A 22,855-nucleotide genomic window follows, 5' to 3' on the forward strand; every position below is an offset into this window, starting at 1 on the left:
CCTGCCCTGGCTCTGAAATACAACTTTGATAAGGTCCTGCACCCTAGATTCTTCTTGCTCCCCCTGAATGAGGCATGATCTCAGCAAGGCCCACGGATTCTTTGTAGGCCTTGAAATGACATACATCTAGAGTTCAGCCTGCGGTAGTGAAACAGTCGATATATGATCAGAGTGACGGTTGATTGCACCTGGACCGGCCCACTGTACTTGCTGAAGTAATTTTTCCATGCCGGGGAGCCCTAACCAACATCTTGCAAAAGCTTCTCTCTCTCTCTCTTTTTTTTTTACTCCCAAATGATGGAGTTATTCAGAGACCGTGACACTGTAATATCAATGAAGATGATATTGGAGGGCTCAGTCCCCTGACCTTTTTAATGTGGAGAAGTGGTTAGGTCTTTGGAACTGGTAACGGGAGGCTTGTGGGCTTGAACGGAGCACGGACTCCTGCCGTTATGTTAATGGCCCAGCCTTATATATTACCTTTCTCCACGCTCTTCAACCACTGTTATATCCCAAGTAGAACGCTGCTGGACTCATTGTAAGTTATGTTTAAAGATCACAGCGTCTGCTCAGCTAATACATCTTGAAATACTATATAATTTTATGTCTGGCAGGTGATGCCACACCAGTCAAATGGTCACTTAATCCAGACAACCAATGCTCCCTCTGCTATTCCATGCTCCTGTGTGCTACTTTAGTAGAAAGCAAGTTTTAAAAGAGGTCAGGCACTGGTAGTCTTAAATACACAACAGAAGCAGGGCTGATGACATATTTTATCCTGTCCTGCATTGGCTGTGAAGAAGGGGCCCTAAACACTTCTCCTTTTGTTTGGCACCTGACTCAGGTTAAATCCATCTTCCCACCCACTGTCTGTCTAGAGTTTCTCCCTTCAGACGAAAATGAGTTTACATTAGTGCCGGAATTATCTTTGCTGCAATTGTTACTTCTTGCTGTTGCAGGAAGCCATCACTCCCTGGTCTTTTCATGACCTTCACTTCTCATCTTTGTCTTTCGTTTCATCATTCTTCTTCTGTCTGCACACATACTTTAATAAGATGTTATTTATGTCCGTTTGTATCTGAAATATTTGGTTTCCTCACTGATTCCTGCTTCAGTTAATTTCCCTCTTTGTGCTCAGTCTCTGTCTTCCTTTGCTTTGCTTAAGGCAGCCTTTCCCTCTCTCTTTGATGGAGAATAAAGGGGGAAATCAAGCTTTTAATTGAATACGCTGGTCTGCACTGTCTGCAACTGCTTCTCTTGCCACCCCTGTCTGCCACCATTGTTCTGTACAGGTGGCCCTCTAGCATGTTCACAAGGCAGTGTGCTAAGAAAGCCCCCACATATTGTCACAATTCTCTTACCCCAGCAGTCCGTTGAGCCTCATGAACAGCGTGCTCTCTATATGTTTCTGAAGATATATGAGGGAGGTCAATAACTCATTCAGCACCTGGCAGAAAGTGCAGGGGGGAGGAAATTGAGCCAAAACCCAGGATTCATTTCCTGTATTCGAACAAGTTAATTTTCACCAGACAGGCCGACAGTTTGTCTTTCTACATGTACTTCACTTACATGTTAAGATGGAAGTCGGGGTCCCTAAGCATCCGTTTCGTACAGTCCAACATGTAAAGTTATGTGCACACTGATAAATTTGTCTCACAGCAGCCCATTTGGCCTAGTGTGGCGTGTAAGTAAACAGCACCGATGTTACAATTTCATGGCGAGGGTCATATTTTTCAACCAGGCAAACGCTGTGTCCCTGAGGTCGTTGACCTATGTGACTAGCAATTTTGATGTGTATCATGTATAATGCATTTCATTGTCTGGGATTTTTTTTGTGTGTTTTACATGAAAGGGAACTGTGAAAAATACTGTTATTTTCTTTAACCGCTGTGGAGGTGTGGGCGTGAGAGGGGAAGTGCTGTTTGGCAGTTAAAGTGGTCACTTCCTCTGTACGGGAAGTTTCGGAGGCACTGGCCTCTCTGATTTCTCTGAAGACTGTTTCGGTCATCCTGCACAACATCATGCTGGTCTTCGAGACCTCTGGGCTGGGCTGGCCCTGCACTAGCCACAACAGAACCTAGTGGTCTACTACAAGACACTGCCAGGTCCGCTACACACAGCCGCCGCACGAGAGGGTCCAGAATAGTCTGGCCAAAACAAATCAAATGAAGCCAGACCAGCCCTGCAAGAAACAAGTCAGTCCACCCTTTAGCGGTGAAGGTTTGGCGGAATCTTGTTTCCTTTCTTCTTTCCCCCTCTCTCATTTTGTCTCTCACTGTCTGTGCTGGGCACGATATCTGATGTTACAGATCCATACGTATGTGTCTATGCATCTGGCCCTGGATTTATTTCTCTCCCCACTTTTTATAGTGTCCACACACAGTGATTTTACCACCGCTGTGGTGGTTTTTTTGGCTCATTTCCTCTCTCTCTCTCTTTCTGCTTCCATTTCTCCTACAAGCTTGTCCACCCATACATTCTTATATTTAATTTCAGCTTTGCAGAGTCCTTGTTTAGCGTCTGGCTCGTCCACAGCTCTCTATGTTGTTATTTGAAACTGGGATTTCTCTGGTTCACGGGGTTCAGCCTGACATAGTGACCCCAGAAGGAGAGCACTGTGGCAGCTTGTTTTTGAATTTTTTTCCCCCCATAATGCTGTTATTTCTGAATAGTTAATGGAGTTGATGTGTTTCCCATAATGTGCCATTGGCACAGCCTGTTTAGGTTTTCCCAGCATGGATAGAGAGGGATTGTTGTCAGGAGGAATAGAGACTTGAATCATTGAGAGTGTAGATATGAGGGGAGACTTTGCACCTGGGGAGAATAACACTTAGGGATTCTCACTCTCTCCTTCCCTCCCTCGATCCCTTCATCCCCTCCTACTAGTATCATAGCACTGCCAATAGTAATGACATTACCATATCTCTTCCCCTCACTCTCGCCGTCCTTCCTACACCCCTCACCTCATCCCCATGTCTCTTTAAATCTTTTTTTAATATATTATGTGAGATGTTCTGTTGGGAGTTCCAAGTTGTAAATGATTGAGCGGGGCCAGCTGCCCTCAGGCAGGCTTGTTAGCTAAAAAGCTACAAAGTTTCTGATGATGAGGAGCACAGAACCAGGCATTGGTATGATCACATACCAGAGACAATATTAGACACCAAGCTTGAGTGAAACCACGGGGGTCGCTGTAATGACTGGTGCACATGTGTTGTGTGTAAAACCTCTCTCTTATACTTCTTTCTTTACCACCGCACTTTTGTAGCATTGAGGTACGAGGTGCTAGCACTACACAGAATCTGTGTTGTGAGCTAAAGAACAGTGCAGGAAATCATCTTGATATATCCTGTGTGTCTGCTCAAAGACCTCTGAGACTCGAACCCCAAATCACCTCCAAATGGAAAGCAGAGGGCTGAGAGTGGCAGATGACACTCCATCTATCTGACTGCCCAGCAACAGCAGTGCATAACATGAGCTAAGTAAGTCAGCCATGGCTCTCCTCGAATGGTCTGAGCTGCCAGCACACACTTGTTCTAACCCAGTCAGAGAGCCCGCCAGTTCAGTCAGTCAGTCATTCATCCAGCCAACGATGTCAACCATTGTTTTCAATCAATCATTTTCGGCTACAAATTACTCCAGTTACGTTGGTGGTGCTTTTTTCCCCCCTCTCTCCTTCCTCTCTTTTGCTCTGTCCTCTGATGAAAGACACCCTCAGAGAGGTAGCCAAGCCGCTCAAGTTTGTTTTGACGTTCCGATGGCTCCGCCGTGAATATGTTTAAAGTTTCTTCACTTGATCACTGTTCGTTCAAATGGTTTCAAGCACTGTGTGGTTGCGTTTGAGGAGTTTGGAAATGGAGGACCTTTTCTGGTGCATTTGTTAAGGGGTCTTTGATGCATATAACCCAGCTTGACTGCACTCTATATGGGCCTGACCTTTAATGTATCCCCTGATTTAGTGGATCACTGCCACACTGAAGACCAGAACAGAGCAACAAACAAGTATCTGCTATTTCTCTCCATCAGTTGTGCTCCAGGACTCTGTTGTGTTTGGAAGGAACCCTGCTCAACCGCTGGTTTTGTGCTCTCTCCCTCTGAGTGCTTCACCTCCCTTCAGCTTAAGCTTGAAACCATCAGATCCCCAGTTGGGTTCCCTGTAAATTGAATTTGAAATATTTATTCCTTTTATAAGCCCAGTTTTTAAACCCCGAAAGACCTTACAGATTTTGGCATCTGTTCTGAAAGGATTGCGATTCAGCTATGGGACTGCTGACCCATGCACCCTGTTTGTCTCACTGTCACCAGCAAACTTTGCTCATGCTGTTGTGAGGACCTGTATATGGGCCACATAGGCCTGGATAAATGCAAATGTCCACTGTCCTTGTGAGCTCATGACATCCGATGGTATACAGCCAAGCCTGTTCACTTCACTTACCTCAAATCCAGTTCTTTTAAGTGCAAAAGGTTATTTCAGAACAGTTCATTTCCATTTTAGGCTTTCAGTATAAAACGTATTGACATAACCAGCACAACAGCCACGTAGAATTTATCCTGACTACTTCTTCCAAAATTTCTGTTTAGCAAACACACATGCACTTTACTTCAGCAATTGATTGTTTCCAGGCAAGAAAGATGTGTTGATGGAAAACCTCCTGAGGCACGTCTGTTTGGTTGGAAAAAAAAAAGTTGACCAAACAGTTGATCAAAAGGTGAAATCTGTAGTTGTCTGACATGGATTTTTTTGAGTTGTTTCTAAATGGTGACAGCAATGTTCCCCAAACAACAGGAAAGACTCAGACAATAGTGGGAAGTAGAGGCTTGGGGGCAATGCTTTATGTTTCTTTATGTTTCCTTTTACTTCCAGTGACCAGAAGAGTGGCATTGTTTTTTTTCTGTAGCTTGTAGCAAATGTCAGGAGTGTGTTTATTTTTTGGGTATTCGGATGGGTGCATCTGAGGAAGAGACAAAGAAACAGAGAGAGCATCCATAGATGAAAATGATGTGTGACTTATCTTATAAAAGCCCTAGCATAATCATTTATGTGTACATTTACAAATGCATGTGTTGTCTTGTCTGTCTCGTTACTGTGTGTGTGTTTGAATGTATATGTATTCCTGCAGATGTAGATCACTTCTGTTCTGCAGGTCCCTGCAACTCTGTTCATTTAAATCTGCTGCTGCTTTTCATTAAAGGTTCAGTGTGTAAGTTTTAGTGGCATCTAGTGGTGAGGATTGCGAAATGCAACCAGCAGCTCACGGTGCATTCACATGCTCCTCAGATGGTCCTTTTTCTTACAACTTCAGTGTGTGTTCATGTACATGGACGCTGTGTTCTCAAAAGAATACATCTGCGTGAGACAAACTGTGAGCTGAACGTGAACTCTTTATTGTTGTTTTTTTACCCCGCTCCATCCACCTTCCGCTTCCTGCCCTCACATATCCCATCATGCCCTGCATCCAGGCCCACTTCCTATCATCTAAGGTCAAGCTTTACACATCACTAATAACAACACCACATCTCCCCTTTTCTAAAGAACAAAGGGTAGACTGCCTTTGTCTCATCAGAGCTTAGAGGATTATTCTGCCTCTTTTGTTGAAAGGTTTGTCCCTATTTGAATCCTGCAAGGAGGAACATTGTTAACATAGCCACTTTATTGGTTAACTGAAATTACACTGTCTGCTGTGCTTAGACAATTACTTTTCCTCGAATTCTCCAGTGTACTTAAGTGGTCAAAACTAGTCTAAACAACATCACCTTTAACAGTAGCTATTCCTACTATACCCCATCACAGCTATCATTCCATTTACAGTGTTTTTTCACACATATTTTGTTCTCAATTCAAAGACATTCAGATTAGTCTCTTTTCCCCAGTCTTTTATCTTGATCACAGATTGAGCCTGCTAGGTTTGAGTACCGTTCTTCCAAACCTAGTTCTGAGAGTGGAAGTCTCTGCAGGTGAAACTTGGGGTGCTATAGCAGGTGACATGGGAACCTGCACAGGAGTTTGCTCTGCCCTTTGCTGTGGTGGTGATAACTCTCTGTCCCGTGCAGGTGTGTGTAGAGGTAGCAGGTGCTGACAGTTGCGTCTCACCACCCCCTCAGGTAGATCCACCAAGTAAGACCTTGGCATGGAGTGATGCTGAAGCACAGTCCCCGATAACTTTGCATCAGTCACCCATACTTTTTCACCTGGTGTTAGGACACAGAGAGCCTTAGCACAAAGGCGCCTGTTGTAGTTTCGAGCATCAGAGATCCTCTTCTCCTTTTCCTTCCCAGCAAAGGTGACGCTATCAGGCAGTGCAGGGTCCAGCTGCGAGGGAAGAACTGGCACTGTAGTGCGAAGACGTCGACCCATTAGTAGTTGAGCTGCGCTCAAAAGAGGTGTAGCTCTATAGGCAAGAAGAGCCAGATAGGGGTCCCCTGCCTTTTTCAGGAGATTCTTCACAGTCTGGACAGCCCGTTCTGCTTCCCCATTGCTCTGTGGAAACCTCGGGCTGCTAGTGATATGCTGAAACCCATAGGAATCCGCAAAGGAAGTGAAAGCTAGTCCAGAAAATTGAGGCCCATTGTCTGACATCAGGACCTCTGGAATGCCATGGCGAGCGAACATTGACTTTAGATGGACGATGACATCAGTGGACCTGGTGCGAGACAGCTGTGCGATATCTACATACCTGGAAAAATAGTCAACAACGAGCAGGTATGTTTTGCCTCCTAAAACAAACAAGTCCGTCCCCAACTTCTGCCACGGTCTGTTGGGGCATTCTGATGGCATCAATGGCTCTTTGTGGTTTTGTTGCTCTTGTATACATGTTCTGCAGTTGAGAACCATGTCGTTCACTTGCTGACTGAGCCCCGGCCACCAAACTGACTGTCGAGCTCGTACTTTGCACTTCACCACGCCTTGGTGTCCTTCATGTAGTTTAGCTAGAACATTGTTCCGCATTGCCGAAGGTATCACAAGTCGTGTGTCTTTCAGCAGTAAGCCATCTTTAACAGTAAGTGTAGCTCGCTCACACCAGTAGCTTTTCAGCACAGGTTCTTGTTTTGCATGAACCGGCCATCCGTCTGTGCATAGGGCCATAACACGAGAACAGACACTGTTACTCTTTCAGGTTTTCCATATATGTGGGACTGGCCGGTAGACTCTCCATGACACAGTCCACATAGATATTGGTGCTCTCCATCAGCTCCTGTTCCTCGGTAGACATGCGTGATGTTACAGGCGAGCGTGACAGTGTGTCTGCTGTCCAAAGCGACTTCCCTGGCACATGCACGATAGTGTACGTGTAGCGCATCAGTCTCATCCTGAAGCGTTGGATCCTTGGTGGCAATAAATCCAGTGCTTGAGCTCCAAGTAGGCTGATGAGGGGTTTATGATAGGTTTCCAGGCAAAAGTGTTTCCCTATAAGGAAATCCCGGAACCGTTCGCAAGCCCATGTGAGACCCAGGGCCTCCTTTTCCACCTGTGCATAGCGTTGTTCGGTTGGGGTAAGTGACCGAGATGCGTAAGCCACAGGCTTCCATTCTCCCTCCCATCGCTGGAGAAGGACTCCTCACAGGCTGTATGATGATGCATCAGCCGACACTTTGGTGTCCTTATTCGCGTTGTACATGACTAGCACTGGAGGTGAAGACAGGGCTCTCTTCAGTGTTTTAAATGCAGCAGCCTGGTCCACGCCCCAGACCCAGCAGTATTTCTTAGAGAGGAGGTCACGGAGCAGCTTGTCTTTTTCCGCCAGTTGGGGAATGAACCTACCCAGCTGATTAACCATCCCAAGGAAACATCTCAACTCTCCGACATCTGTGGGCGCTTTCATCTCCATGATGGCCTCTGTTTTCCTTGCGTCCAGGCGGATGCCGCTGGCTGAAATGATGTGACCCAAGAAGACCACCTCCGACGTGGAGATTTTACACTTGTCCACATTCAGTGTGATTCCCGCCTTTTTGAGCCTTTGTAGCACAGCATGGAGACGTATGTCGTGCTCATCCTGGCTGCACCCCCATACCAACAGGTCATCAATGTGGCAGATCACACCTTCGAGCCCCTCTGTGACCTAGGGTGTAATGAAGGTTGTGTACTTGGCCGATTCCTCTGACAGGGGTATTTGCCAGAACCCCATGTTGGCATCCAGTTTGCTGAAGATTTTTGCCCCAGCTAGCATTCCAAGACTCTGCTCGACTGATGGCAGAATGTTCTTTTCACGACACACATATTGGTTCAAACCAGTCAGATCCACACATAGGCGCACCCTAGAACTGTCTCTCTTTGGCACGACCACCATGCCAGCACACCAGTCAGTGGGCCCCTCCACACAACTGATGACACCGAGGCTTTCCATTCGCTGGAGTTCTTCCTTGACTTTCCCCACCAGTGGCAATGGGATCCTCCTGGGGGTTTTCAGGGAAACAGGCACCGCATCAGATTTAAGCTTGATGGTGTATGTTTGCTGCGCAACCCCACAAGACCGCTGCACAGCTTGGGGTAACTTGCCTTGAGGGCCTCCATGTCTATGCTGTCGACACGTTGGAGTAAACCAAGGGCTACAATAGCTGGCAGCCCGCGCAACGGCATACTCAGGTTTTTGACAACATAGACCTTCTCCTCGGTCTCCTTAGCTCCTCTCCTCAGCTGCAGTCTCGAGAACCCCAACACATGCAGTGGCACCTGTCCTGGACCAAGCAAGGGTTTCTCTGCTTTCAGGAGATGGGGCTGCTGTGCAGTGGAAAAAATGTTGTTAAAAACAGTCTGTGGCACCACACTGACATCTGCTCCTGTGTCAAGTTTGAATGTAATGGTTTTGTCCATTATCTTAACATCAACAGTCCATGGATCCATATCTGAAGTCACAGAGCCAAGAAAGAAACTTTCCTCTTGTTTCTCTATACCGTGCACAGCTTTTCCAGCAAAACACACACGCTGGTAGTTACCTTTCTTTCCACAGGAACGACACTTTGCGTCTTTGGCTGGGCAGTCATGCTTAGGGTGAGGTAAGCCTCCACACTTGTTGCATTGGGAATCTTTTGGTGTTTTGCTCTGAAAGTTGTGTGTCTTGTGTCCCTTGTTTTTGCCTTTAGCAAATTTAGTCTTTTCTTTGTGTAAACACAGTCCACAGAGCTAACATCCATGTGTTTTACACCACCATCACTCCTAATCATGCTTTGCTGCTTTTTAATCTCCTCTGATTGTCTTGCCATATTAATAGCTTTTTCAAGATCCAAATCCTTTTCCATTTGCATGCGTTCTGAGAGCCTTGTGTCCGCCAGTCCAACAACTATTCTGTCTCTTATTAATTCGTCATGTAGTGTTCCATAGTTGCAATGTTCCGCTAGTGCGTACAGTGCAGTGACAAATGCATCCACCGTCTCATTTGCTTCTTGTCTTCGCATATTGAATCTTGCACGCTCGTACACTACATTCTTTACCACAACAAAGAACGATTGAAAGCCATCTCTCACTTTGACGTACTGGCGCTGGTCGGCGTCGCTAAGCTTAATACCTCTCAGAACGTCATCTGCCTCATCTCCCATACAATACATTAAGGTATTCACCTGGTTCTCGTCGGAGCTTGTCGTTAGAGTGCTCGCCTGGCGAAACCTCTCGAACCTCCTTATCCACTTTGTCCACTTGTGTGGCTTCGAAAAATCAAAGGGCTCAAGTGGCTGAATATTAAACGTAGAGCCGGGCGTGTTAGCCATTCTGCTAACTACCTCCCCACTCTGCTCGTCTCTGCTGTTACTCATTTGTCTTTACTCACTCTGTCCCTTTTCTTTGTTTCTCTGTCCGAGCCGACTCACGTTACAGTCTCCACAGCACTTCTGACACCATGTCGTGTTGTCAAAAGAATACATCTGCGTGAGACAAACTGTGAGCTGAACGTGAACTCTTTATTGTTGTTTTCTTACCCCGCTCCGTCCACCTTCCGCTTCCTGCCCTCACATATCTCATCATGCCCTGCATCCAGGCCCGCCTCCTATCATCTAAGGTCAAGCTTTACACATCACTAATAACAACACCACAGACGCTACTACAAAGATGTGTTGCATTAGCATTATCAGAGCATATAAACAACACGCAGACATCTTGTTCACTCTACATGGACAATAAACTAACTGTTATAACCTTATTGCAAATTACATGTTTGCAAAATATGTAAGTTCTGTATACTTTATGTCCCATGTACACTCTCTTTTTTCAAAAAAGATTTAAGGTGGATAAAAAGATTCTCATTATTCCGACACCACATGAATGCACAGTCACCCCTGTGATGTCAGTCACCCCTCCCTTTCCAAGTAAGCAGGAGAAGCTGCCGACACGCTCTGTCTGCTCTTGTGCTAAATAATACGTGTGGGACTACATTTGTCCACATTTCTCTTCTTTTCAGCCTTCTAATAAATCACTCAACTACTACTACTACTACTAATGTTACCGGTTCTTCTCCTTCTTCTTTTTTTCGTACATATTCAACGTAGTGGCAAACCATGCTCTGTATAAACTTTTGTCTGTTTGGGCTACTGTAGAAACATGGCGGCGCAACATGGCGACGCCCATGTAAGAGGACCCACTGTGCATATAGATAGAAATGACTCATTCTAAGGTAATAAAAACGAAACAAGTCACTATGTAAGGTCTTTACACCACTGAAAACATAGTTATCTACATTATGTTGCATTTCTGTCAATAGATCCTCCTAAATATTACACACTGGACCTTTAAATCAAATTTGAGGCTTCGGAATAATATCTCACACTGGACTGTAACTTTTACTTTCCTGTATATATCTTTCTATTTGTATTTAAATGTCTTTTTGTATTTAACATTTTGTCTTTTATGTTATGTAAAGCATTTTGAAGCCTACTTCCCAAGCCTATTATTAAAGTGCAGATATATAAAGATAATTAAACTGCACATCTGTTTCAATTCATGTGTTTGTGTATTTGACAGTGTGTGCATACACTCACACCTCCCACTGCCATGCCGACCCTCTGTTTCCTCTTCCCTGTCTGAAGGTCTGTATGAGCTGCTGGCGGCTCTGCCCTCCCAGCTGCAGCCCCATGTCAGCCGCCCTGAGGACAACACCTTCCTCCAGGACATGTTTGGGGAGAGAAGCCTCCACTCGCTGGTCAAGGTAAAGCAAAAAAGGCATCTTATTCTTGTTTGTGTTCAAGTTTTGCTTAGTGGTTCAATTAAGATATTTTTTTTCAGATTTAAACACCCATGTTGCTTCTGCCAAGGCACCGCAGTTCATAGAGCACATTCATATCCATCATGTTTGGGAAGCTTCAGTTCTTCATAGATTCATACTTTCAAACTAGCAATTTCTATCTCCAGCACTAGAAGAGAAATCATTTCCTTACAAATCATGTTTTCTTTAACCAGCATGTAGTTATACTCGCATTATGAAACTTAAGTGTCAGTTCCATAATCATGAATTACTAAATTTAACTAGCAATTTCACAATCATATCTGCAAAGTTTTTCACAACTAACAAAATTCCCCTTCACATGTTCAGAGATGACGTTCCAACCTGAAGGCAAATAATAGGATTTAGGTAGCTTCATATAGGTGGATATCTTTCATCTTGTTTTTTAAATTTTCAATAATAAATATAAAAATGTGAAATAGTAGGAGGACTTATCACAGCCTCAGGCCTGACAGACAGTATTATAACATAAGATTTTAAATCTTCCTAAAATCTGCATCTAAGTCTAAATTACCCACCTTCACAGTCACATCCTTCCTCTCGTGGGACTGACTTTCTCGCGACCCCAACCCCTGAGCCGACCTCTCCAATTCACATAAAAGCACACGCTTGCACCTCAACACTGCTTTATTCACCCTCCTTCCTTGCAGTCTTATTCATACATTACTAAGTTTATTGTCATTCCATCAGTCTACCCACCCAGATCTTGTAACGCCCGCTCTGCCAGTGAACGGGCCTGTGGTCCAGTTACTGCCTGTTAAACTAGATAGCTGCAGAGTTTTGGGGGAAGATGAGCACACTTGATATCTTTATGCTAGCAGACAGACAGAGGTAATGAATGTAACACATTCTGTCTGTCTGCCCAAAACTCATCTTCCCTTGAGATTCTCTGCAATCTGGAGCCAATCTCCTTCTTCATCTCCTGCTATTGGAAACGGAATCGCAGGGTTTTTGTCACATGGGTTTTTCTACTGCAAGTCAGCTTTTAAATCACTACCAAGTAAATATACGTTAGAACTGCTTCAGCTCTTTCTCTAGTTCATTGTTGTAACTGAGAATGCTTTAATAGTCAATTTACGGAGAAAACTTGTAATTGTTAGAGCTATATTTTACTGTACCCTTTGTACTGCTCAAAAAAATAAAGGGAACACTTAAACAACACAATGTAACTCCAAGTCAATCACACTCCTGTGAAATCAAACTGTCCACTTAGGAAGCAACACTGATTGACAATCAATTTCACATGCTGTTGTGCAAATGGAATAGACAACAGGTGGAAATTATAGGCAATTAGCAAGACATCCCCAATAAAGGAGTGGTTCTGCAGGTGGTGACGACAGACCACTTCTCAGTTCCTATGCTTCCTGGCTGATGTTTTGGTCAATTTTGAATGCTGGCGGTGCTTTCACTCTCTCTTTCACTCTAGTGGTAGCATGAGACGGAGTCTACAACCCACACAAGTGGCTCAGGTAGTGCAGCTCATCCAGGATGGCACATTAATGCGAGCTGTGGCAAGAAGGTTTGCTTTGTCTGTCAGCGTAGTGTCCAGAGCATGCAGGCGCTACCAGGAGACAGGCCAGTACATCAGGAGACGTGGAGGAGGCCGTAGGAGGGCAACAACCCAGCAGCAGGACCGCTACCTCCACCTATGTACAAGAAGGAGCAGGAGGAGCACTGCCAGAGCCCTGCAAAATGACCTCCAGCAGGCCACATATGTGCTTGTGTCTGCTCAAACGGTCAGAAACAGACTCCATGAGGGTGGTATGAGGGCCCGACGTCCACAGGTGGGAGACTGGAGACGCCGTGGAGAACGTTCAGCTGCCTGCAACATCCTCCAGCATAACCGGTTTGGCGGTGGGTCAGTAATGGTGTGGGGTGGCATTTCTTTGGGGGACCACACAGCCCTCCATGTGCTCGCCAGAGGTAGCCTGACTGCCATTAGGTACCGAGATGAGATCCTCAGACCCCTTGTGAGACCATATGCTGGTGCGGTTGGCCCTGGGTTCCTCCTAATGCAAGACAATGCTAGACCTCATGTGGCTGGAGTGTGTCTGCAGTTCCTGCAAGAGGAAGGCATTAATGCTATGGACCGGCCCGCCCGTTCCCCAGACCTGAATCCAATTGAGCACATCTGGGACATCATGTCTCGCTCCATCCACCAACACTACGTTGCACCACAGACTGTCCAGGAGTTGGCGGATGCTTTAGTCCAGGTCTGGGAGGAGATCCCTCAGGAGACCATCCACCACCTCATCAGGAGCATGCCCAGGCATTGTAGGGAGGTCATACAGGCACGTGGAGGCCACACACACTACTGAGCCTCATTTTGACTTGTTTTAAGGACATTACATCAAAGTTGGATCGGCCTGTAGTGTGGTTTTCCACTTTGATTTTGAGTGTGACTCCAAATCCAGACCTCCATGGGTTGATAAATTTGATTTCCATTGATCATTTTTGTGTGATTTTGTTGTCAGCACATTCAACTATGTAAAGAAAGGAGTATTTAATGAGATTATTTCATTCATTCAGATCTAGGATGTGTTATTTTAGTGTTCCCTTTATGTTTTTGAGCAGTGTATATGGTTTCTATTTTGAAAGAATGTCCAACACTGTTTTTGAGTGCTGGCATGATAAATTTCCCCCTTTGGTGGTCTGTCTCTCTCTCTCTCTTTCTCTCTCTCTCTCCAGCCAGTATCATTATGTCACAGAGACGATTGAGGGAGAAAAATTGACATAATTTTCATCCCCTCCCTTTAAAGAAATCTTTTCTGTGTAAGCATGTTTGTTCAGGATCCAAGGTTGTAACGCGCCAATGTGAGCATGTTAAAGTGCCTGAATTATGGCATACCTCATATGCTGAAGTGAAACCCTGATGCCGGGACTTGAGGAAACCAGAAGGGTTTCATTTGATGCTTGGATTGTTATGGATGGCCCAAGAATAAGGCAATTTGAACAAGGATAATGATGGGCAGGTTCAGGCTCTCATTCTCACCGGCCCCAAAGAAAACACTGCGTAGTGTGGGGCAGAGAGAATACTGCTAATGAAGGTGGCATTATGTTTCTGTGATATTTAGCCAGGCATAAGGGTGGAGCTCCCAGAATTCACCTAGCCCTCTAACCACCCCTGATTATACCTAGCTAAACTTTCAAGAGGAACTCAAAGGGGAGAAACTGCCAGTGCTGTTCACACAAAAGTGCCATGTCCTCACAGGCTCTTTACCCGGACTGCAGAAAGCTTTGCACCAATTACTAAAATTATTTGGCCTTAAATTGTCCAAAAAAAAGTAGGTTTCCTTCTGGAGTGTTCTCCATCACATCACATCTCCTTCCTGTGTTATTTTTTCTTTAAATTGCTAGAGCAGCAACATTGATGTTTAAAACAGCAAATATTGCACGTACTCACAGTAACAAGCATAGCTGTCAGCAACTCGAGTAGTTTGGAGCTAACTTAAAGCACAGTAGTATAAGATTAAATTATTTTTAAATGTAAATCATGCTGCCAGAGAGGAGTCAGCGAACTACAATAAAGGGCTGGAAATGCAAGATAATAGGTCTTCTTTAACTTCACTGTCTCCACTGCAACGGAGCGGAATCTCTCTTTGCTGGCTGATGTGTGTATAGGCTATGTAGGAGCCGACAGGGAGCAGCAGAGGCTGCAGCCTGATTATACAGTCCCGGGCCCGTTTAAATGGACACATGTAATTTACTTTACCGGACCCTCTTGGGCCTCGGACCCACCCACCATAATAACCCTCCAAATCCTGTGGGAAACACTGAGTAAAAAGCACATGTTGACTATTTAATTTATGCAATAGTAAAAAAAAATTGTCAAAATAAATGGGGAAAAAAACCTTGTTCAGTAATCGGGAAAGTTTTTCATTATATTCGGTTTTGGGGCTTCGACCAAGAATTTTAATTTTGGTGCATCCCTAGTCAAGTCTAGATCAAGTATGTCAGTGTAACATCAAATAACCGCATTATTTCTCCACCAAAAAGAACTTCTTTTACCTATTTTCTTATTCATTCTTTTTATTCGGCGGACAGAAACTGAGCTGCTTTTAGCGTCTCTTATCATTAATGTGGAGGCATAAATGGAAACTGCCCCGCTCCAGACAAGTACAACTATGTGTTTCCTCTGCTTTCTACTTGGTACTGAGACGTGAGCCAGCCTGTCAGCCAGTGAGCCAAATGGACAGACAGGCAGACTTTGAAACACACAGAAGTACAGAACAACCATCTCGCCTTACAGCTGAGACCAGCACTCAAACGCAACATTCAGGTGAACATGGCTAACATCAGTGGCACACTATTAATAAAACCTTAATCGCCCCCTTCCTCTAAAGCCCCACCACCAAATCTCCACAGATTCCACCTTTATTCCACAAGGCTGTGAAGCGGATACTTTGAGAATGGCTAAACAGCAGAGAGAAAACACACACATCATGTTAATCTGACAGACTCTGCAACCCAGGTCGCTCATATGGAAACGCTCAGACCTCACCTGAGTAATTATAGAGCATCAGTTACTGGTCAGTCTGTCTGGAGGGAGAGAGAAGGACCAGGGGAAGAGGTGTCAAAGATTGAGAGAGAGAGAGACAAGAAAGAATAAGAGAGGATTCAGACCTACACAAATACTCCAACCAGACTTCTGTCTCTCCTCACCTGTCCTCATCACATTGTTGGGAAAGCCTCTCACGTCCCTCCTAATCCTGTTATGTCACAGAGATGAAACAAATATTATCTAATATCGTCTTTCAGCAGGGACTAGGAATTACAAGTTTGTCTCCTTTTGCAGACTTCGTCAGTGCAGCATCAGAGCTGACATGAAATGTGAGCACTTACATGTATAGCTAGCATAGCTAAGATGACGCGACAGTTCCCCTCTTTTCAATTAAAGGGAGTTACTCAAGTGTATAAATTCCGCCACACTCACTGTTCCACTGCCAAGTTCCAACTCCACAAAAAGCCACAGGAAATATAATACAATATTCAATTTCCACCTGCCTCAGGTGGGGCTCTCCTTTAAGACCAAGTTTCTGTCAGCAGGCCTTTAGCCAGGACCCGAGATCCCTCATTTTGTGGTCAGTCAGTTTTCCCTTAAATTCTGCTCCTGTTAGTTGCTAATAGGTTTGGCACTTGCATCGTTGTTAAACAGCAATATTGATGTGGGCTTGCCAGTTTGTTCTTCAGTGCTGCCGGCCTTTAATGACATGTAAAGGTGCTGCAGCTGACACTTGTTCCCAAGTGGAAAGTTTCAGCTATTCTTGACGAATTAGCTCATTTACAGACAAACTGGACTTGAGTACCAGGCTTAGTATCCTATGAATAAGCTCTATAGCCCTCCAAGTTTTATGACTCACCCCTTAATGTCCATCAACTCTACTCCCTGACAACAACCACAAACTTGTCCTTTGGGCACTTATCTTATCCTTTCCACACCTCAAAACATACCTCGCTCCCGGTCCCTATTACCAAAGAAGATCATGAAAAGGAAATTGTTCTAAACGTCTCACCCTGCTGCAATAGCTTTCAGTGAGTCATTTAAGACTCGCACACCCACACCCTGTATGTAGCAATAAAATATGCCTAATAGTCTCTGGTTCAGGACTCAGCTTGTAAACCTATATCACCTCAGAGATCCAGTTGTATTGTCTGTGGTCAGCACATCCTGTGTGCTGGTCGCCTCTGAAGTCTGTGTTTATTATTTTGGGGGGAACAGGAACCCTCGTGGGGAGTTAAGCAAATACCCACAGGCTGCTTCGGAGAAGGGTTCTTCCGTCCTTCAAAAGAGATGACATTTATGTTCATCTGGCCTGTTAAGCAAATGAGTTTGTTCTCTCAGTGTAGATTCTTGTAATATTACTGATAAACCTTGGGACTTTGGCGTGGCATTGATTAAGGTACTTTATGCAGACTTTGGTTACAGTTGAATCCAAAATAAATCCCCTTCCTTGCACTCTTACACTCTGCGCTTAGACTACCTTCCTAATATTTTCATTGAAGTTTAATGGTGGACTACACCTTGAAGTTGAAAGATCATGCTCAGTGTCCACAAACAAGTGCCTATGAATTGAGCCAGAAGAGCTAGACGAATAGACAATGGATGAAGCCAAAGGCGAGGTTGTGATAGGGACAGGGGAAAGGAGGAGGGAAACTCCTTAGTATAGCAGACTGGCTGCATTATTGCCTGTTACTGAAAAACCTTAAAATTCATTGACTTGAACAGGGTCTAGAGCACTGAGGAGGGGTGCAGTGAAAAGAGACCTACAGATCCACCGGTCCCCATTCTATCAGTCAAATGTCTGTATTGGTAATCAAGGAAAATCTCTGGAGTGATCCCACAACCATTATTCCAGGTCATTTTGGTTGACCCCGATTTTGTATTCCTTAGGAAAAAATTGACTCAAAGTGAAACCAGAAGGTCTACACAATACGAAGCCAATCTTAATAGGACATGGAGCATAGGAGCAACACACAAAATATGGAAAATGAGGTTCATGGTGCCATATAATGTATTTATGGCTCCCTCATGGCCCAGGAACTGCCTGAACACATCATGGGCTCACCCGGAGCTTTTAAAGATAGTCTTAACAAATTTATACGTTGAATTGACTGCCTCAAAAGTACTCAAATCAATCGGATTCAGTAAGTCAGTGCATTTGGCCTGGCTTTATGTTCTCAGTCATTCATTGCTGGTGATGTTATTGTATTGTGCAAAGAAATACAAACAGAAATCTTGCAGTGGGGATTTTAGCTGTGTTTCAAGACAGTCATTGTGTGTATCATAAGTGTGGCTGTGTCTTGCACTGTCCTGGCATCACAGAATACATGTGTCAGTGGCCTCCCTGCCCTTTTTTTGTAGGAGCTCCTGGAGGAAATATATCCCTTATCTAAATGATATGGATGTCATGATTGTTGTCCAGCTGGCCTCCTCTCTCTCGCTCTCCCTTCCTCTCTCTCGTCCATTGTATCTACTGCTACTTCTTAATTAATTAGCTGTCACATTCTCGAGGCGTTTTCCACAACAAGGGAGGCGAGCTCAGGCACCAGCACCCTCTGTGTGAGGTCTTGTCAAGGATTTGAATCCACTGCTCACTAATCTCTGAATACACAAAACCAATCATTGGCATATTTTCTAATTAATTGATTTATGACCCAGTGTCACCAAAATCCTGGGACCCAGGTGCAGGACAAGAGGAATTTTAATTGGCCTAGACAATTAAAGATGATGGAAAAGTTGAACTAATTTTTGTGCTAACTATAAAGTTGTACATTTTTGTAGATCAACTCCAACAGAACGTTGCCTGAGACAAGTAATTCGGGCTGGTAGATCCATGATGAAAGATTGTTAAATCTGCTGCTCCTTTGTGTAAACTTGGTAACCACTAATAGCAATGTTGACTGGATGCTGTCATTTCTAATGTCTGCTCCTTGCTGAGGATTGACCAGTTGTACCCTCAGCAGACTGATGGAGAATGGTAGTGTCATAAGCAGTATTGTTCATGAACCACAGCACAATGTCCAGGACCTGAAGCCATCATGCCAGGGCTAAAGCCAACATCTTTGTAAACTGACCCACTGCTCCTTGAGTAAACATATCATTTCACAGCTATTCCAGTTGTAACCCTGCACGTCTGTCTGTAATTCCCCCTTCCAGTCTCCTTAACTTGGTCCAGTCTACCAGGCCATGGTGCCTTGACAAGGTGTTCTGGATCAGACCAAGATATCGGACCCGGTTGGATTAAAGGAGGCTTGATACCGGATCCACTTCGGTGGGTAGATATAATAAGAGCAGTGGGAGAAAGATTGTCAACCCTAAGCGGTCCAACCTGACCTGTTTTCTGGGCAGCGGACATTAACCAGAGGCCAAGAGCCTCCTTGCAGGACTCAGAAACAGAAACACTATCCAGTCCTGTGATCTCCAGACCTCTCTTTCTCCTTCCATCAGCACACCTCTCCATCTATCAAGCTTTTGCTCTCTTGCACGCTCTCTCCCTCTTTCTTTGCCAGATTTTGCTCGCTGTAGTGAGTCTGGATTAGTATTTGTAAGGCATGCCTTTTCTCTTCAGCTATACCTCCACGTTGACAATCGAGGCTCAAACTGGTCATTGTTCTTTTTGCTGTTGAATCGTGCTTTGATCATGACAAGAACATAAATAGAGATTGAATTACTGAATTTTAGAACTGAAGGTTCCTTGAAAGGTCTCTAAGGTGTCTGACCCTTAACCTTAACAGTGTTCCGTAGCAGTGGTTGGAGCACTTGTTTGAAGAAAATGAAGATTGATGTCATGTTTTTATTCCAGTCCATCCTTGTTGGAACCTTTTTAATTCTTACCCGTGTTAGTGTTTTTCTTCATTTTGTTTTTTGTCTCATGTGTTGATGTGTGTATTTTAAGCCCATGGCGTACTTCTGGACACAAACACATCTTAGTCTGAGGCTTCTGTGGACATGGGACACTGCTCCTTTTGTAGCATGTTTCTTTTTTAAGCTTTCAGTGAAGATGCACATTCATTCAACTTTTCTCAGCCTCTACTTTAGGGCTACTTTCTCCCTGAGTTTTGATGATTTTGATCCTGGCTCTTAAGCCTTATTTTACATAGAAGTAGCACTACATTTCTCATCAGAGAAGAGTCAGGATCCCAGTCTTATATTCAGTTACGTGTCCAGGACTCAGTCTCTGGTATGAGCTAAACCCTCCTTGGCTGTAGCACACTGTCTCTCACTGTTCTTCTTTTATTTTTTTTTATTCCACCAGGCCACTTCTCCCGTTTGCCAGGAGCACTGCTGCCTCACCAAGGGGACAGAGAATGCGCTATGCAAAACGCGGGGTAATGACTTTAAAATACATTACTGCGTCATGGACAGACATTTGGAAAGTGTCCTGAACTGTGAATAAAAGCATTTCAATCTTGTGTTTGCTCACCAAGCAGAGAAGAAATTCCACAGTAACTAAATAATCCGAGGTGGTGGAGCAACAACTACCTAAGCAGATGTCACTAGGACTGTGGTATGCTGGCGCGCTGAAGACGCTGACAACCTCTCTCATTTATTTCATCTGTTTTCTTACAAAGACGATCAGGACAGATGAAGTAACCGGAGCTGCCTTTTTACGGCCATCTACTGTAGAAGAACAGACAGAGGAGCCAGAGCACAGGGTGGAGTTGTTGGGATTTCATGAACAGCGGAGTGTAGCTGTTCAAATATGACGTGGCTCTGTGAGATTAAACAGATGAGGATGAAAATTTCCAAGAATTACCCTAGAGTGGCAGTCTTAAATTGGATGCCATAAAACATGGAACTCTCAGTCTGCTCAGACTTATGTTAGCACCACTCTAAGCTTTTTAATTTTTTAATTTTTATCTCCGCCCCTAGTCTGATCACCACTCTTGTACATGTTCCCGCGCATCTTCAGGCCATTGCAAACCTACTGTATTGCTTGCTCTTTTCTCTACCGTTTTTCTGTCTTGTTCTGGCGTCCTCAAGTTGCAGTTTTTGCGCTCTACAACTGAACTGAGCAACCATCTGCCTCCGTCAGGCCTTCAACAGATTACCTCCACGACACACCTAATGCACCATGTTTTATAGCCGAGTAATGTCGGCTTTACACAGGGATTTGAACCTCCTAAGCTGACCTTGAAACATGGCTGCTCTGTTGGCTAAGACACAGTCGTAACAGGTCATGATTTATCATGCAAGACTGTGTGGATAAGTCAAGTGGAAATGGCTGTACCTGTGTAAGGCCAACAGTTGAACCGGGGTTTTGATGGACAGAAAGGGGCACACCTATATAAAGACATTTAACACATAGTTCAGTTGCATTTTTCTGACTAGAGTCATAAGTCATAAAAATGAATCTTTGGAATGCTGACATGAGTGTCTTTGTATTGCTGACGTAGTTTTCTCTGGTGGTTATGAAAGACAGATGACAACTTGCAAAGATTCAAATGAACTCATCTACACATGTTGCATCTCTCTTTACTAATCAGAACTTCCCCAACATTCCTAGCCTGCTGCCAAAATACAGAAAAAACATTCCCCAGGGAATGACATTAGAAGGGACAGATCCCATCCTGTGATTGTCACAATATCAACTCTGTCCAACTAGCATTGACAGTATCCATGGTAATGCTGCTGTCTAGTTAAAAAACATGGTTTGTGTAGTAAGGAGGGAATATTATGTCTTAAAACAGATGTTTTAATTGCACACAGCATCTGTAGCTACTCATAGTGTGACAGCAAACAAACTGCTTTTCTTGTCGCTTTCTGTCCTACGGAGTGATTCTCTGTTGCAAATTTACATTGCTCCGTGTGTGTGTGTGTGTGTGTGTGTGTGTGTGTGTGTGTGTGTGTGTGTGTGTGTGTGTGTGTGTGGATTTGGCTCTACTCATGCCGAGTTGGCCCAGGGGCTTCCCTGTCACTCTCTCCCCAGCCAGGGGGCCTTCTGCTCCACCATTGTGTTGGAACGCTTTCTAGGACATCCAGCTGGAGGCTCCAGGACGGGGGCCCAGTTATCAGTCAGACCCTTGGCCTAGCTCCGCTTCACCATGCTGGGCTGAGGAGAGACTCAGGAGTGGCTGTTGGGAGGATAGTCGTCCCTGTCTGTTCTCTGATGGGACCTGACAGTAGCCTGTAGGCTGTCAACAGCATTCCTGCACAGCTGCTCTTAAATCACAAATGGGATGGCTGTAGTTTTGTGTGTGTATCTGTGTGTGCGTAGGCTGGAGCACAGGCGTGCAACTGTGTGTTCAACTGCACATGTGCAAGTGTGTGTATAAATGATTGCGTCTCTGCTCCACATATCAGTTTTTGAGTGATGAAGTGTTTTTGTGTGTGTAAATGAGTAAACGTTAACATACGAGTCAGGCCTACTTTCCATTTTAGTAACTCTCCAGAGATCCAGCTTTGTCTCTCAACATTGTGCAGTTGCGGTGTTGAGGCTGATAAGGATATGTTTAGCCAATTTAACCAGACTGTTGAAATGATTTGGAATCCTCACCAGGCCACTAGGGTATATCAGATGCATGGTGGAAAACTAGATTTTTTGTACAGTGGCTAAGCACTGCGCTGAATCGAGCGAGCCTAGTGTGAAAGAGGTGTGTGAGTGTGTGCTTTTGGTGGTTGAAAGTGTGATTGCTTGTCGTTTTGATCTGCTGTGAGTATGTGCGTGGTCAAATGGTGTGGATGGAGGCTGTAGATGTTTTCATACATGTGTGCTTGTAGCAGTGCACATGGGTTTTTGTGTGCACACTTTGCTCACACATGTACGTGTTTGCTCAGGGAGGTCTCGCCGTGGCCTCTGCAGCCCAACATTGACCTCCTTCCTGTCTCTCTCTGTCTCTCTCTGTCTCTCTCTTACTTACAGTACTAACACAATCTGTTCTTTCAGATCCATGAACGGCTGCAGCACTACGAAGAGAGCAAACCCGTCCCCATCCTGGACAGCGCTGCAGCTCTGGCCCATGAAGTAAGTTCAAATGAAAGGAAAAAACAACACTGAATATCTTAGTAACACACACACACACACACACACACACACACACACACACACACACACACACACAGTCATAATGAAGAGAGTCAGAGCTTAACATCAAGCTCATCACTTCAGCAAACTCTCCAAACTGCAACCACATTGGCAGATGCAAGATGCGAA

General features: G+C 44.6%; 1 protein-coding gene across 2 annotated transcripts in view; it reads left to right on the forward strand.

Moving 5' to 3' along the window:
* Positions 1-22,855, forward strand: part of mpp7a (membrane protein, palmitoylated 7a (MAGUK p55 subfamily member 7)) — a 150,674-nt gene that overhangs the window by 46,727 nt on the left and 81,092 nt on the right. For both annotated transcript variants that reach the window (XM_038723941.1, XM_038723944.1), the window contains exons 3-4: positions 11,008-11,126; positions 22,589-22,666. In XM_038723941.1, coding sequence (XP_038579869.1) covers positions 11,008-11,126; positions 22,589-22,666 — 197 coding nt within the window. The remainder of the gene's footprint in view (positions 1-11,007; positions 11,127-22,588; positions 22,667-22,855) is intronic.

This window comes from Micropterus salmoides, unplaced genomic scaffold, assembly GCF_014851395.1.
Source record: "Micropterus salmoides isolate LMB-PRFRI ecotype aquatic unplaced genomic scaffold, ASM1485139v1 Ms_hic_scaffold_1, whole genome shotgun sequence".
NCBI lineage: Eukaryota > Metazoa > Chordata > Actinopteri > Centrarchiformes > Centrarchidae > Micropterus > Micropterus salmoides.